Source organism: Prunus avium, chromosome 3 (assembly GCF_965620075.1).
Source record: "Prunus avium chromosome 3, drPruAviu1.hap1.1, whole genome shotgun sequence".
In the NCBI taxonomy this organism is placed as follows: domain Eukaryota; kingdom Viridiplantae; phylum Streptophyta; class Magnoliopsida; order Rosales; family Rosaceae; genus Prunus; species Prunus avium.
In genome coordinates, this window is record NC_142286.1 from 6,970,375 (window position 1) to 6,985,955 (window position 15,581).

Below are 15,581 nucleotides of genomic sequence, written 5' to 3' on the forward strand. Positions count from 1 at the left end.
AAATTGAGCCATTAAGGTGAAAAAACTAAACTGAAAACCCCAAAACTGACCCTCAAGGGAATTCCAATTTGCGGAGCAGCAAGACCGACCCCAGGAGCCTTCCTCATCACCTTCACCATATCATCAATTATCTTCTGGATCCTCTCCGACCCAATATCCCCTGGCTCAACATCTTGGGCCGGTTCGTGCAAAACCGGGTCACCCGCTTTCACTATATCGGGCAAGCTCGTGCTTTTCTTCTTCTCTCCCAAACCCAGAAGCCAACCCGCTTTGGCAACTGGAGAAGAGCCTGAGCTGTAGCTTTTACGGGTCGGGAAATGTGTGTTAAAGGCATGTTCTGGGTTTAGAGGTCCGGGGTTCGAAAAGTGTATTCGGGTTTTCCGAAATATCGGGGTGATTGTTCTGGGTTGGAGGCATTTTTCGGCGAGAGATATCGGGGCGAGACGAAGTGAGAATCTGTATATGGTTTCCATAGCCGTAGTCTGGATTTGCAGGACAGGGTTTAAAGATGTTCTGAAGGAGATGGTGTCGTCCGATGCTTAAATCAAACGACAGAATGCACGTCGTCGTCGTTCTGGCACTTAACGACAACGAAAGTGGTGTTCACACCAAGCATATTCTTTTCTTCTTCTAATTTTTTGGTAAATATCATGAGGTGTCCCCACACCCGAAGGGTCCTAAATGGTGGGATTAATTCCCGCTCGGGGTTCGGCTTGTCCCTAGCCACAAAGGACTTCAAACGGATTTCAAACCCCTGCCATTGAGGCATTAGGTAACTCGCTAGCTGGAGGTGGCGGTTTGCCAACCGCACCACACCTTTTGGTTTCTTCTTCTTCTTTTGTTTTTGAAGTCTCTTTATCACAAATAGTTACTCACGTTTGTGAAATTAGGGAGTTAATCATATATATTTAAATAAATTAATAACTATTTGTGAATGTAAAAGTTGATATATCATCCTCCCTCCTCATAGCATTTGTGATGCTTGCACCACCTCCCTTTTGGTTTCTTGGTGTTTGGTTCTTTGGGCTTTAGGTTGTTACTAGAAATTTATTAAATTAAACGTTATTTTAAACCTTGTCAACAAAGATAATTTATATTTGCAAAAAAAGAAGAAGATAACTTTATACTTGTCTTGCCTATTTTAATTTTATTTATATTTAGACAAATTAAAATTCTATCACAATCTTTCATAAATTAGTGTGATTGTTTGTAAAATTGTGATAGTGAATTACATATTATTTTTTAATAACTTATTGAAATTATATTTATTCTATTATTTTCCCGATACCAATTTATCCATTTAGCGTAACTATCCGATCCGACTTGTTAACTATGAATACTACTTGTTTACTTAAAAAATTAAAAAAAAATTAAATAAATAAAAAAGAAGAAAAAGAAACTTGGTTGAAAGCTGTATGCGCGTATCCTTTCATACTTGTATTCAACCTCTTCATCTTTCTCTAGCAATCCATCAATCCAGTTGGCCTTTGCAGACCACCGCCATTTTGATTCATTTGAGTGAGCTTCGACCTCCAATGCAGCGCCCTCTCCGAAGACCCGATTTATAGGTAGCTCCAAACTTGACCCTATCGAAATCCCAGCTCCTAAGCACTCTTCCTTATACTCGTTAAATATATTCGAATATTTTAAGAAGGTAGCAGTTATACCACCTATTTCCTCTATGCGGTAGATATGACATTGGATACCGCCACTGTCAACTTCAACAAAAAGCAAATATTTAAAAAGTGTAGTCGCGCGACTATACTTTTAAAATATATTAATATATTTAAAGAGTACAGCCGTGCGGCTATACTCTTTAAATATATGCGAGTTCGGGTTACTATGTACTCTATGGTGCATTGGCGGGTTCGGGTTCGATAGAGCTAGTGATCCTCGAGTGGTTGTCCTTGTGATGTTGTGTATCTATGTTTTGGGGAGAGTTTGTGTCATGGTGGCAAATCTGTGGGTCTTATGTGTAACGTTGTGCTTTTTGTGTGATGGCAGTGTCCCGCCCTCAATATTGGCCATAGTGTCTTTTAGGGGTGGTTGCTGTTCGATAACCGCGAATTTTTCCCCTCACCGCAAACCGACCGCTTTTTGCGGTTTACCAACCGCAAAAATCGGTCAGTTACCGTGAATTAACGAGTTAAACTGATTTGAATATTTTGGGCCTAAATTAAACAATTTTATATCTTTAAGTGTGGTTTTTTTGTGTCATAAAAATTCAATCTTCCACACTTTTAAGCCTAGGTTTGATGCTTCTTTTGAAGCTTTTTGAGTTCAAGCATACTTTAACCAAAAAATATAAATTCACAACCTAAAGAAATAAATTCACAACCTCAACTTCTCAAGCATATATAAATTCACAACCTCAACCTCAACTTCTCAAGCATTCACAACCTAAAGAAAAATCAAATTCAAAGTTAATTAAAGTTACAAACCAAAAGGAGAACTCAAGTGTAGGTGGTGGTGAGTGGATTTTATTATAAGAAAAAGCCCTTCTTTATGAGTTGGAGTGGAGGTTGTGTTTCGGGTGTATCGGTTTGTGTTTGGGGGATTAGAGGCATTAGGTGTGTTAGAGTGACTAGACTCCATCTATAACACAACACAACACAAAAGCAACAACATAAAAGCATATCAATAACATATTAAACTCAACCAAAATAAAACACAACATCTAACTACTAAAATGCAATTAAAAATATATATATATTTGCGGTTTGCAGTAACCGCGAGTTGCCAAAATTACATACCGCAATTACAGTTCGGTTTCTAAAACCGCAATTTTCGGTCGATTTTTAGCTATTGCGGTTCCAATGTGGTATAATGTCGGTTGGTTTTTGCGATTTTTCGGTCTAAAATGCCACCCCTAGTTTTAGAGGCATTGATGCTGAAATGTACAGATGGGTATCAAAATTTCTTTCTGCGTGGATGACTGTTTCGTATGTTTTCTAAATAGACCACCACAACCTACAAAAACCTTTGGAAATACAATGCTTCACATTGCAGCTAAATTGACAATATAGAGATTGTCTACCAGATACTTGATTATCATCCGTCCCTTCTCGACATACAGAACAAAAATGGTGATCTTCTACTACATCTAGTTGCATCCTCTAGGCATCTCTGTGTAGTTGAGCATTTTCTGTTGCAGTGCAAAACTTCTCCTCTCAACATTCATAATCAAAGAGGTAACACTGTGATGCATGTTGTCTTGGAAAATCACCACCTAGAGGTAGCTACATTGTTGTTGAAATGTGAAGATGGATTGGGGGCAAATAAAGGAAATTTGGCAAATGGATACAAAAAGTCACCCATGTGCATGGCTATTGAAGCTGGAAATCTTGGCCTTATTGAACGAATGCTATCCATTATAATGTCGGCAATTGACAACTCAATTCTGCGCGTTATCATTAATTATCCCTTCCTTCGATGGTGTTGCGTAGATTTCAGCTGCACCAAAATGGATTCAGCTGCATCCTCAACTTGTGATACTCGCAAGTGCACGAACCGTTGGTAGTTTAGCGTATGTAAGTGCGAGGTCGATTCCACAGGGATTGGTGATTGAATGATCCAATTCAGTTTTCCTACACAAAACAGAAACAAAAACAAAGAACATGAAAGAAGGAAGAAAATAAGAAAGTAACTCAAGCAAATAAGTTCCCAAGTTCAATTTAGATTAATGGATTGATTCTAGCTAAAGTATGATTAAGCCATGGTGTGTGGTCATAACCTTGTGTTCCTAATTCCCTAATTTGATCATTTGTTGTCTAACCTAAAATTAAGCATTAGGAACCCATTAAGCATAGAAGAACATTTTAAACAACCAAGCATGTATCTAATCCCTGTTGTCGAATGTCCATACATACTCTTCCTATTCATAGTTCAATTCGAATTAAAGCATGGTGTATACTCCTAATTCAAACCAAGATAGCTAACATGCAAGCCTAAATGGTGATCAATCATTCAAACTAGCATATTAACTTATAAGCATAATGAATAAGAACAAAAACCATAATTGAAACTTGGAAACTAATTAAACTTGAATACTTAAGAAAGAATGTACATTTAGGGCTGTGCAGGATCCAAACCAATCCACTAAAACCGACCAATCCAATCCAATCCAATCCAATTTTCATTGGTTTCGACAACATTGATGGATTGGATTGGATTAGAAAAATAGAAATCCAATTGGATTGGATCGGATGGCGGATCAAGAATTGAAAATCCAACCTAAACCGAACCAATCCAATATACACATTAATATACTTTCATGTTGTATAATATTTACATTTCATCTTGTTTCTCACTAATATATTAATCTTACTTTCGAAAAAATCAAAACGTTAACATATTAAATATAATATTATATTAATTTATATTAAAAATTAATATATTAATGTCATATCTTTCATCATATTGAATTTTGAATTAAATGTTATGAAAGATTATGAAGTTTTTTTTATCATAATTATTTTTTCATACAAACCGATCATCCAATCCAATCCAATCCAATGTACATTGGATCGGATTGGATTGGATCCTGACATCCAAACACATTGGATTGGATTGTAAAATTTGTAATCCAATAGAAGATTGGATTGGATTGGATTGGTAAAAAACCATTGGTTTCGAACCGATGCTCACCCCTATGTACATTACAAGAAAAATAAATTACAACTAAGAAAACATTAAAGAAAGCTAGAATTGAGAACTAGAAAGCAAAACTAAGAGAATTTGAGGGAGAGAAGGGAAGGGAGCTCTAGAGAAGTGTTTGAGAGCTCCCCCCCTTGGGGTGTGATTACAAGCTTAGAGAACTTCCCTATTTATAGGCCTAGGGGAAGTGAAAATCTGAATTATACAATTGAATTTTCTAAACACACTAACTTCACCTAACACACAACACTTAATTCACCAACTTAACCTAACACACAATTGCATTTGAAAACAATTCTTCTTGTCATTAAGCTTAGTGTTGCATCATCCACTTCAACTTCAATTAATTCATTTGGCTGCTGCAAAATTCCACTCAAAAATAGGTATTGAATATGCTTCACCAAACTTTCCCACAATCAACAACACTTCATCATGCATATGTCATGCATGACAATGCATTGCAGCCAGCTTGTGGGCTCGTTTTGGGCTTGTGACTCCAATCTGAAAAATCTGGAAAAATATGGATCTTGAAGCTCTTTGAATTATCTTTCCAAGAATATGCAGCCCAACTCAAGGAAAAATCGGAAAGCCCTTCAAATGTGATTTTTGGCCCAGTAACGCAGATGCTGCCGAATTTGACCTTAAGTTGCCAAAACATGTATAACTTTCTCTAGAAGACTCAGAATCATGAACCGTAAAATTATACAGAAACTAGACTTCTGTATCTTTCCAATGATATATGGCTCATCATCTGGTTCTTCTTGAGCAAGTACAGTCCAATCCGTGAAGTTGACTGATCTGCAGACACCGTTTTGAGCTAACTTGTCTCCAAAATGCAATTAGTGAGTCTCAAGCTTATAACACTGAAACAAACACAAAACTTATTAAAAGCGCAAGTTTAACTCAAAAAAATAACCAAATCATAAATTAGAAGGGTACAAAATGATATGTAAATATGCACCGATCGGATGGCAGTGCTCAGAACTAAGTTGTTAATTGCCAACATTCTTATGGATAACATTCGTTCAACAAGACCAAGATTTCCAGCTTCAACAGCCATGCACATGGGTGCCTTTTTGTATTCATTTGTCAGATTTCCATTATTTGCCCCCAATCTGTCTTCACATTTCAACAACAATGCAGCCACCTCTAGGTGGTGATTTTCCAAGGCAACATGCATCACAGTGTTGCCTCTTTGATTCTGGACGTTGAAAGGGGAAGTTTTATACTGCAAGTAAACGCTCGACTACACAGAGATGCCCAGCGGATGCAACTACATATAGTGAAATATCTCCATTTTTGTTCTATAAGTCAAGAAGGGACGGATGATAATCGAGTATTTGGGAGACAATCTTTGTATTGCCAACATTAGCCACAATGTGAAGCACGGTATTTCCACGGGGCTTCACAGGTTGTGGTTGTCTATTCAGAAAATGTACGAAACAGTCATCCATGTAAAAGGAAATTTTGATGCCCATCTGTACATTTCAGCATCAATGCCTCTAAAACCATTCTCGACATCCTCCCTAGCAAGCTCATCCCTAGTATTAGGGGTGGTTGTGGTTCGGTAACTGCGAATTTTTCCCCGAATCGTAAACCGACCGACTATTTGCGGTAAGGTGATTTTTGAAACCAAAAATCGGTCGATTACCGTGAATTAACGGTTTAAACCAATTTGAATATTTTAGGCCTAAATTAGACAATTTTAGATTTTTAAGTGTGGTTTTTTTGTGTCATAGAAATTCAATTTTCAACACTTTTAAGCTTAGGTTTGATGCTTCTTTTGAAGCTTTTTGAGTTCAAGCATACTTTAACCAAAAAATATAAATTCACAACCTAAAGAAATAAATTTACAACCTCAACTTCTCAAGCATATATAAGTTACCAACCTAAAGAAATAAATTCACAACCTCAACTTCTCAAGCATATATAAATTAAGGCCTTATCATTTGGCCCGAGGGCTCATGGGCTTATGGGGGCCCGCCCGGCCCGGCCCGTTATGGGCTTTGAGAGGGCCCGGCCCGCTTGGGCTTAGGCTGGGCTTGGGCTTGGGTGTTTGAAGCCCGGCCCGGCCCATAGGCCCGTCCCAATTAAGCCCATGAAAGCCCGGCCTGGTCCGCCCACAAAAGCCCGGCCCGTTAGGCCCGCATACATATATAATTATGTATAAATAAGGGTTTTGGATTAGGATTACATCACTTGAATGACAAATCCCCCTCTTTCATTTTTTTGTGTGTGTGTTACTTGTTTGAAAAATTGTGTTTCTATTGAATTCTACTCATTCCTAGTTTTTAATTGGATGATTAGCACATTAATTTATGTCATTTATTAATACAACAATTATATATATATATATATATATATATATATATATAATCATATCACCAAACATAATCATATCACCAAATATAATCATACTTTTCTTTATCACATCACCAAACATTTGCATATTTATTCATACCATCCTTATAAAAAAAATAATTTTTTTTTACACTTATTATTTTTTAGGCCCATTTCGGCCGCGCCCGATGGGCTTTTTCAAGCCCGGCCTATGAGATGGGCTTGGGCTTTGAATTTTCTAAAAAAGTCCAGCCCGGCCCGGCTCGATATTTTCTCTCTCCTCTTTAAAGCTCGGCCCGGCCCGACCCAAGCCCATTAAATTTGGGCCGGGCTAGCTCTGCCTGGGCCATTGACGAGCCCTATATAAATTCACAACCTCAACCTCAACTTCTCAAGTATTCACAACCTAAAGAAAAATTCAATTCAAAGTTAATTAAAGTTACAAACCAAAAGAAGAACTCAAGTGTAGGTGGTGGTGAGTGGATTTTATTATAAGAAGAAGCCATTCTTTATGAGTTGGAGTGGAGGTTGTGTTTCGGGTGTATCGGTTTGTGTTTTGGGGATTAGAGGCATTAGGTGTGTTAGAGTGGCTAGACTTCATCTATAACACAACACAACACAAAAGCAACAACATAAAAGCATATTAATAACATATTAAACTCAACCAAAATAAAACACAACATCTAACTACTAAAATGCAATTGTAAAAAAATATATTTGCGGTTTGCGGTAACCGCGAGTTGCCAAAATCACATACCGCAACCACAACCGCAATTGCGATTCGGTTTCTAAAACCGCAATTTTCGGTCGGTTTTTAGCTATTGCGGTTCCAATGAGGTATAATGTCGATTGGTTTTTGCGATTTTTCAATTTTTCGGTCTAAAATGCCACCCCTAGTGTCTTTGGCCTTGTCCTTACATCTGGTGTGCTTAGGCTAGGGTTTGACAAAACCTATACTTTAGGTGGCCATATATAAGGCTCTCACTATAGAATTCTTGTTGGCGAGTCATTCTATAGTGAGGGCCTTATATATGGCCCTTAGGTGAGGTTCTATCTCTTAATCATTGGATCAGGCTAACCAATTTGATATAATGGCTAACTAATTTGTTCCAACGGTTAAAAGATAAGGTCTCACATAAGGACCATATATAAGGCCCTCAGTATAGAATTCTTGTTGGCGTTTATGCCTGGTTTTGGGCTTTGTTTGGTTTTGGGGTGGGCCTATGGGCTATGTGTGTTGCTTTGCTGGGCTTATTGTTTTGAGCCTACCTTTGTGTAACTGCCATCGTGTTCTTTTCCTCTTTTAATGGAATTATCTTTCTGACCAAAAAAAAATTGGGATATGAACTTCCCTTTTATGTATGTACGAAACATAAGATTTTCTTAGTAACTTACAAAGGAAAATGATAGAACCAAACTAATCACCGATTGAACTCGGAATAATGTATACATGTGCGTGAGTGTAATCAGAGAACAAAAATATATGGCGATGATCTCAAAAATTGCATAATTTATTTTGACATAGCACCGTGAGAAACCATTGATATAACAGTGATCAATTCCAACATTTGATGGTCGTACATATATGTGATAGATATACACAAGGAATATGTAAAGTGCTTGATAAGGTCTTGTGTTAATATCTCTTCATGCATTTTGTTTTGTATGAAGTCAATGATATGTGCGTATTCTCCTATCAAACCGAGTTTTGAAATTCACCTCAAAGTATTTGTTAGATAAGATGCTCCGCTTAAGAATTTTTCTATCCAATCTTTCTAAAAAAGAATTGGTCAAATGCTTTTATCCAAACCAATCGACTATATCCTCATATCCTATCTTTTTCCTTTTCTTTTTCTCTGTGTTTTTTGGTCCACCAGCGTAATAATGCTTTTGTTTCTTCTTCCTTTGGCTTTGTTCTTATTTGTTCCCCTTTGGCCTTCCTAACGCAAAAATGTAATCTCTTCTCTTGTTGCTAATATCTGATCCAAGCCCACTCCTCTGCCATCCCTAAGGTATAGGTCACCCATATCATATGGATGCCAACCTGCCATACCTTCTCAGTTAATCGCACGCATGTGCAATGTACTTCTTAAATTTCATTTTTTATTTTGATGAAGGAGCGGCTAGGTTTTCTCACGTACACTGCCTAAGTGTCATCGAAGTTCGAATATGAAACAACCGATCTACAAGTCAAGATCATTTTCCACCCGACTAGACCCGTTGACAATTTCATATTATTATTATTATTGCATACAACGTGTGCATCTTGTGTACCTCCATAGATGGGCAGAGTTAGGTACAGATGCCATACTATTCTTTATTACAACAAGTCGTAAGTCACGAAGCTTCTTTCTACTTGATCCAATAATACAGAAAGGAGAGGAGAAACAAACACATAATTGCATCCCAAGGTATTACATAATTTCTTGACTCAACAACTATGGCGCCTAATAATAAGGCATCTCTCGGCTTTAACCCTTGTCTTAAGCCGCAAATTATTTCAAGGGTCCACTCACATGCGTGTAGCTTAATAACTACAAAATAAATATATACATCAAATCTTTACAGGGAAGATGGTCAATTTTCGCATCTATATGATTAAGCCAAACTCCTTTTAATAATTCAATGAAACAAGAGAATACCTGCCAAATTTTATTGAAAGAAAACCAACTGCCGCTTTCAATATCAATATGAACTAGTTGTATTTCCTTGACCAAACCCATGTGATTAATTAGTAGGATATTAATCATCTGTCACTTAATTAGCCAGCAGGGATGCTGTTTTCAACTAAAAATATCAAACTAGAAAGTCAAAAGCTTGAAATCTTAAACTGATCATGGAGAAATATTTGACATTATCCTTTTTGTATTTTTTTGGGTAACTTTAACTTAGAAGAGGCTCTTTTATTAATTAGCATCTTGCTAAAAAAAATAGAAGAAAAAAAGGAATATAATAAACTATATATAGCACTTTTTTTTCCCATATAAATATGGAAGCAAAGGAGCTCAGAAAGCTCATCTTTTGTGAATTGTTCTTGGATTGGAGAAAACTGAAGAGAAGCAGCAACCATGAAGAAGAGCACCGTGTCTCCTCATCCATACCACTCTCCGATAATCGTCGACGAGAAAGACGAAGCCAAAAGCTTTAGAGTGGAGAAAGTTGGAGCTTCAAGGTCTCATGCTATGGAAAATGGCAAAGAGGAAGCACCAAAGAATAAGCTGGAGAGGAAGTCAACTGAAGACATCAACGAAAGCGCAGAGGCATTCATCAAGAAGTTCAGGAAGCAGCTTTTGATCCAAAGGCTTGAGTCGATTGAGAATTATGAGCAAATGCTTGCGAGGGGCCTCTAACTGATGTACTCTTCCTCCATTATTTACGTGCACTATATTATCATAATTAAGATTAATTATGTACGTATTCCTATATTATTTATTTATTTACTCTTCCTCCACCAACTGATCAAGGCTAATCTTTCTCGTAGTAATACTAATTCAGAGATTCCATTTCATGTCTTATGTCCTTGGACAATTGAGAAAAAAAGACAAAACAACGCATGCATGTACCCAAAAAAAAACAGAGCACTTGCATGTTGACTTATGGCACCCTGCGCTGGATATATGGATCTCATTATCCCAATTCATATGCATAAAGATTTAGATCTCGAAATGAAAACTAGATTGTTTATCACCATATATGTGATAGTGTCAAGGGAAAGAAGGCACACTAATGGCAAATTTGCGTATCAGTAATAGGTATCAGAATCATTCAAATTTCTTCTTTCTTGTGTTTACTAACACATTTGTATTGGAATGATTCCAATTCTTTACTTCCCATGTGTTTACTTAAACCCAAGAAAATCAAATCAACTAGAAAGAAGTAGTTGATCTGATTCTAATTCCGTATTCCCTTATTCTTAAGTTCCCCATTCCTTACAAGTAAACGTGAGAAATCTATAGATGTGTTGTCGCGAGGACGTATATCCTCTTTTGTAGAGAAGTTGTCACTTACATAGTCCTTATCCTTTCGTGATAAAAACCATTCCCTATTGATAGTTTATAACTCTCTAATGATAAGTTTATCATCTTATCGAACCCTTTAGTTATGTGTATGCTAGTACACCAATGTCATGGTGTACCTCATATACATCAAATACACACATAGTACTGTCATCATGATCATATTCCTACATCTCACACATGATCTTGATGATGTAAGAAATCATTAGCTAGGTTAGGTAGCTAACTGGCTTGCAATCTTATCTTTTAAATATTTTTGTTGATCTAAATAAATGCATCAATACTAAATATAGAGGCTCGAATGCGTAATATTTCAATAGACGAATCCCATATCTTTCATTTCGAATTTAATCCTAGATATGGTTTTATTTCTTCAATCATATCTATTGAAGAGCCATAATACCTTTGTCAGTCCGGCCGAATTTGAACTATTCTTAAGCCCCTATTCCCTCAAAACAAACACCTGGTCTCTCTGTTCTTTCTTTTCTTACTTCTCATTTAAGGTAAAGATGCAAATTTTGACTTGTCTTATCTGCAGTTTCTGTGCAGGATGTATGGGATCTGCAAGGATTGTGGATGGCAGCACAGCAGCAATGGAGTTGTCATTCTTTCATAGGTTCAAAAAAAATCTAGCAACTAAAACACTAACCATGTGACGTGATTCCCACTCAATTACAGCTCGCATCCACCCCTATAACTTTTTTTCTACAACTTTATCCAATAATAAAATTAACAAAACCGATATTAAATGAAAAACAACAAGTTTAGATTTACACATTGTAGATCCTTTGAGGTGGTTTGTTGGATAGGAAAAATTATGGTGTGTGATGATGCTCGTACGCGTGGCACACCAACGTTATGTTTCAGGTTTACACAAATTATAAAATATTAAATAAATTTAAAATTTATTGTATAGAATTTAAAATGTTATAATTTGAGTGAACTCGTAAATAATTGGGCATACTTCGTGGTCACTTGAAGCATTGCTCTCTCATAAAGGCCAGTCGGTATCCATCATCATGCGACTGCATTTTCAGCTTGATCTGAAAGAACAATAAAGTTAAGTGAAAGGTAATTTGAGAGCACCGATTGATTTGGTGGATTGAAAAGAACAAGTATTCTTCCTTTTTATCTTCGTGAAAGTTGAAAAGATGTGAATGAGTGGAGTGAGTGAGTAAAGTGGGTCGTGTCCTTTTAGTGTACCTTTTTATCATTGTTTTTTATATTATATATTTCTTATAGAAAATAATAAATAAAAAATCACAAAGTTGGGAGTTAAAACCTCCCTGACAAAACCCTAAGAAAAGAGAACTCTAGCCGACCCCTCAGCGGCCTTTCTCTCCTCTCATCCCCTCTCCATCCCCCTTTTATTTTCCTTTATTTTACTTTGTTGTTTTGTTTTGTGGTGTGGAACAAACTATAAGAAGCTGTGATAGTCTGTCATCTTTCGGCCCACGTACACGAGGATTTGGCTCCAGTTGTTAGCCTTCAACATGAGTTTGGAGTTGCAATGAGAGGAAGATGTCGGGTTGTGTTGTGTTCGAGTTTAACCAGTATAATACTATTAGTTTAGTCATATGGCGCTATGGCTCTCTTTGGGTTACTCGGAAGAATGTGGAGCGGTGATCCTATTTCTTAATTTGTTTGTATAATAATTTTCAAGAACTCTTTAGGAGTTTGTTATCATTTGTTAGTTTTATTATTTCTTTCTAATTTTGGACTTTCAATATGAATCTTCCATTTCTACCGACGGATTTGTGTTGTAGATTTGAATATACATGCTTTTGGTTGTTAAATTAGGGATTTTAATTAATTTGTGGGTTGTGCGTGATTCTCTTCAGATCAATTCAACTTCTTGTTTAGTTTGATCGTTGAAAAAAATTTATCCATATTTGATGACTTATTTGTACTTATTTTCGTTCCTGTTATAAATAAAATACTATCACTCTTTATTATAAAAAAATTAAATGATTTGTAGAATCAACTTGATTGAACTTCTTCTCAACAAATGATTTGTATAATCAACAGAGGACTGCAAAGCTGAATATGAAAAAATATAATCAAACCAAGTACAAAAGCTCAATCAAATATTACCATATTATATTGCTAAAAAGGACAGGAACCAAGTCCTACCTCTCAGAACACAACAAAACGATGCAATCACCATAAAAATATAATTTAAGTGTTCTCTTCAAAGCAACCCAAATATGAAATATCTCCCCATCTCCAACTCAACTCAACACAAAAGGTAAGAAAGAAAAAAAACAAACAATGATATCACAACAGGCCAGCTCAGAAGATTCCCAAACTTGAGAGCCAAAAACAACCACCTTCAATTTGGATGAAGATTTTCATTTCTCAACATTAATTAAAGCCTCATATTACCACATAATAATGACACATAGAGCACAAATCAACTCAGTAGTAGTAGTTTCTTCCTCTCATAAATCTTATTGACACAAACAATTAGCCCGTACATCTATTGCTGCAACAATCTTAGCTGCTGCTGCTGCAACATAGGCAGGTTTACGAGGGAGCATGACCGGGCCATCTCGCCGGCGATAGGGATCACTGGGAGGTTGTCGCAGTCGCATATTTCGATCATGAAGCCATCAGGGTCGTGGAAGAACAATTGATCAACGTGGATGCCACCTTCCTCCACCATGGCTCGCTTGTACTTGAGCTCCATCTCCTTGAGTTTCTTCTCCACAGCCCCCATGCTCTCACACTAGGGCATGAAAAATTAAAAATAAGTTGCAATAATACACAGGACAGCAAATCAACGATCTCATTTTTCTTATCTTCTCTCATCGTATCTATCAAATCCAAGACAAATCTTAGGATGATTTGTTTTGTTTATCTTTCTCAAACGAGGGAGTTAAGTAATAGTCGTATAACATTGACTCTTTGGTTGGCATGTTAGGCATGCGTTGTCAAATAATAACCTAATAATAATTGATCACATTGAAAGTGGCACATTAGGTAATAAGTTAAATTGCAGATGTTACGTGTCAGCTGGCGCTAGCCTTACTGTCTTTGTCTAAGGTATTTAGTTGTATTTTTGTCCTCATTAGGGAGAAAAATTTAGTTGCAACGTTATTTATAGCACTATTTTACTATACCCATCAATAATACTATGCCACTTAAAAGTGTTGTCACACTTGTCGACAACGCTATTGGCCTTGAATAGCAAAATAGTGACATTCCCGTCTCATGAAATACTTTCTCTTCATTACGACCCCAAAAGAATTTAGAAACATATATTTAATTTAATTAATATTTTTTTTGCCCATTGAATAGGATATCATTGAAAAAGGAAGATGGGAAGAAACCAAGGTTAGAAAACACTACAAGCAAAATATGAATTCAAGATAAGCTCCAAATACAAAGATTATCAAGTCGTACTAAAAAACAAAGAAATTTAAATCCCAGAAGAATTCAAAGCTATCTATATGGACTTTTTTAATTAAAAAAACATAATTACCTGGAAAGAAATATGATTATCCTTGGGATTAATCTCAGTTTTCTTGGGCATGCTCTCAGGGTCCTCAGATTGCAAAAGATGAATTCCAATTCCATATCCAAATAGCCTAAAACCCACAAATAAACTTACATTCATCATCAAAACCATATGAAGATTTAAACAGAAAATAATATTTCTCAGGTTAAATTAAAATAATAATAAAAAGAATTCCCATCAACCCATCATTATTCAAAGTGGGAATTAATTAATTTCCCGAGTTCATTAATTAATAGTGAAACCTACCATGCACCATCAAAATTAAAAGATCCAGGCCTCCTGATTGGGACAAACCCAAGAACATTCTGGTAAAAATCAATAGATTGCTCAACGGATCGGCAGATGAGTGAGATGTGGTTCAAAGATTTCAGATGAAGAGGGTTTCCCATGGTTTCCTTCATGGTTTTGAAGATGATGAGGATGAAAAAAAATGGCTTCAAACTACGATAAGAAAATGAATCAAAAAGACAAAGAAAATGGGGAGACGAAAAACCTAGAAATTCTTTGCGGAAGTTGAAGTTGTCACCGAAAGAAATGGGGACCTCTCTTTATATAAGGAAGTTGACGGAGCTTCATGGCTGCCACGTGTCCATCCATGCAACGTGTCGGATAGCCATGACTCTGACACGTAGATTACACGTTGCTGATGACTGGGATCACGAGCACTATAGAGACAACAAATATGTGGGTCCTGGGCACGTAAGCGGCCCATTCTTCTATTATTATTCTTGCTCTTAGAGCATCTTCAAGAGAAATGTCAAATACCTAACCTCAAATTTAAATTGATGACTGATGTGGCAATTTGACATCTTACACAGATTTACACTCCACTCGATATCTTCAAGAGAAATGTCAAATACCTAACCTCAAATTTAAATTGATGACTGATGTGGCAATTTGACATCTTACACAGATTTACACTCCACCCGATATGTCAAATTAAATTATTATTTTATTACATTTTAGTGTTGATTTATTTTTAATTAAAATAATAATAATAATAATAATAAAATATTCATTTGACGTTTTGCTTTTGGAATGTCAAAAAT

The 15,581-nt window shown here is 36.4% G+C and overlaps 2 protein-coding genes and 1 pseudogene across 2 annotated transcripts; 1 reads left to right on the plus strand and 2 right to left on the minus strand.

The window, feature by feature from the left end:
* Positions 1-11: 11 nt before the first annotated feature.
* On the minus strand, positions 12-473 carry LOC110750054 (peptide deformylase 1A, chloroplastic/mitochondrial pseudogene; annotated as a pseudogene).
* Positions 474-9,994: 9,521 nt separating this feature from the next.
* Positions 9,995-10,451, plus strand: LOC110750062 (cotton fiber protein). The gene has a single exon (XM_021950325.2). It carries the CDS (start codon positions 10,065-10,067, stop codon positions 10,344-10,346), a length of 282 nt encoding a protein of 93 aa, XP_021806017.2. The 5' UTR covers positions 9,995-10,064; the 3' UTR covers positions 10,347-10,451.
* A 2,640-nt stretch (positions 10,452-13,091) lies between these two features.
* On the minus strand, positions 13,092-15,054 carry LOC110750069 (glyoxylase I 4). Its single transcript, XM_021950332.2, has 3 exons — positions 14,779-15,054; positions 14,497-14,602; positions 13,092-13,740 (listed from the first exon to the last, which is right to left on the minus strand). The coding sequence occupies exons 1-3, from the start codon at positions 14,931-14,933 to the stop codon at positions 13,492-13,494; spliced, it is 510 nt and encodes a 169-aa protein (XP_021806024.1). The 5' UTR covers positions 14,934-15,054; the 3' UTR covers positions 13,092-13,491.
* Positions 15,055-15,581: the final 527 nt, after the last annotated feature.

Coding starts and splice junctions, on each gene's coding strand:
- LOC110750062 (XM_021950325.2), top strand. CDS start 10,065: ATGAAGAAGAGCACCGTGTCTCCTCATCCATACCACTCTCCGATAATC.
- LOC110750069 (XM_021950332.2), bottom strand. CDS start 14,933: ATGAAGGAAACCATGGGAAACCCTCTTCATCTGAAATCTTTGAACCAC. Junction 14,603..14,778: donor TTTAATTTTGATGGTGCATG/GTAGGTTTCACT, acceptor TGTGGGTTTTAG/GCTATTTGGATATGGAATTG. Junction 13,741..14,496: donor ATAATCATATTTCTTTCCAG/GTAATTATGTTT, acceptor TTCATGCCCTAG/TGTGAGAGCATGGGGGCTGT.